This window comes from Trichosporon asahii, assembly GCF_000293215.1.
Source record: "Trichosporon asahii var. asahii CBS 2479 unplaced genomic scaffold scaffold00004, whole genome shotgun sequence".
In the NCBI taxonomy this organism is placed as follows: Eukaryota; Fungi; Basidiomycota; class Tremellomycetes; order Trichosporonales; family Trichosporonaceae; genus Trichosporon; species Trichosporon asahii.
Window position 1 is genome coordinate 702334 of NW_014040920.1, and position 1574 is coordinate 703907.

General features: G+C 61.5%; 1 protein-coding gene across 1 annotated transcript; it reads right to left on the reverse strand.

Annotated features, from left to right (window-relative positions):
- Window positions 1-527: 527 nt before the first annotated feature.
- A1Q1_04344 (uncharacterized protein) lies at window positions 528-1574 on the reverse strand (the record flags this gene model as incomplete). Its single annotated transcript, XM_014328388.1, has 1 exon — window positions 528-1574. One exon carries the CDS (start codon window positions 1572-1574, stop codon window positions 528-530), a length of 1047 nt encoding a protein of 348 aa, XP_014183863.1.

Sequence of the window (1574 nt, forward strand, 5' to 3'; positions counted from 1 at the left end):
ACAGACAATGACGGGAGATCGAGATCAGAAGAAGAAGCAGGTCAGTCGACGACGTAGACGAAGTAGACGTAGAGACAAAGTTCATACCACATCACACAACATAGAAATTCGACACCCACGAGCGTTCACCATCATTTTCCATATATATCCATATCAGCTCTTTCTTCGCAGACAACGATGCAACCATGGAATACCAGGCAGGGATACATACAACACGACATAGTTACTTCGGACATGGAGACACTACTTCAGACAAACTTCAGATACGAACGAGATGCCACTGTGCGGGGCGGAGCGCGCCAGGCGCTCTCGACATGCCCTCTTTTCTTTGCTTCTCTACTCCTCTCTCTCTCTGCTCCTTCTCTACTCCTTCTCCCAAACAACCCCGCCTTCTAATGACGTCCTCTGGAGCCTCGCTGGATCTCCGCTGAATCTCCGCTGGATCTCCGCTACGGCTTGGCCCTCCGCTCCCTCCCTCCTTCCTGGGCCACCGCCACACCTCCGGACCTCCGCTTCGTTCCGGTGCCTCACCAGTCATCCGGCACATACTGCAGCACCCGCTTCAGCTGCATGATGCACTTGGGATCGACCTCTCCGCCACGCTTGCTCGCGATGGTGATCCGGTCCGCATGGCGCGTGAGCTCCTTCGCAGTCCGCGAGCGCAGGGTTCCTAACCCCTTTCCCTTGCCCTTGCCGGGGCCTTTGGTGGGCGAAGACGAGGAGGCTGCTGCTTCCTCGAACGCGCGCAGGAAGCAGGAACACGACGCGAGTTGGGGTAATTCGAGCGCAATTTCGTGCTCGCGCTCGCGCTCGGGAGAGCGGGCGGGGGAACGCGAGGGCGAGCGGCCCGACACGGTGGCGGGGCGGGATAGTGCCGCGCTCGACGAGGGGAAGCCGCCTTTCGTGCGCAGCGAGGGGGTGCGCGTGTGGCTGTTGCCCTTTGTTGGTGATTTCAGCGGAGAGGCCTTTGTTGTCGGCGAGGCTTTCGTCGGCGAGGCCTTGGAGGGAGAGTAGGCGCGCGGCGTCGCCAAGTTCTCAGGCGAGGCCGCTTCTACGAACGTGTCCAGCTTCAACTGCGGACGGCGGCGTTCCTTTCTCGATGCTGTGTGGGGGACGCTCGCGTAGGCCGATTTGGGTATCGGAGCTGCTGCGGCGGCGGAGGCTTGGCGGCGTTCGAGCGCGCGGCGGGATCCGAACCACTCCTCGGTGTCTGCGGGTTCTTCGTCTGACTCCGAGTCCGAGGTGCTCGAGCATGACGACGACGCGGCGCTCGAGACGTCAGAGTACTCCGCAATCGTGGGGTAAGGTGTGCGTCCGATGCGAACAGAGTTGGCGCGTGTCGGCGAGGGGAAGGAGCGAGTGGGGGAGGAACAGGCCGAGCCGCGACGCGAGAACGAAGCGTTCTGCAGGCCGTCGTCCGTGTCGAACTCGAGCTCGAGCTGGAGATGCTCTCCGTCTGCGGAATTGCAGGTGCAGTGCACCCAGGTTTGGTGGGAGCCGACTTGGCGGACGAGCACCCACGAGTTCTTGCGCAGGACAGCCTGCACGTCGCGGATCTTTTGCGGGCGTGTCAT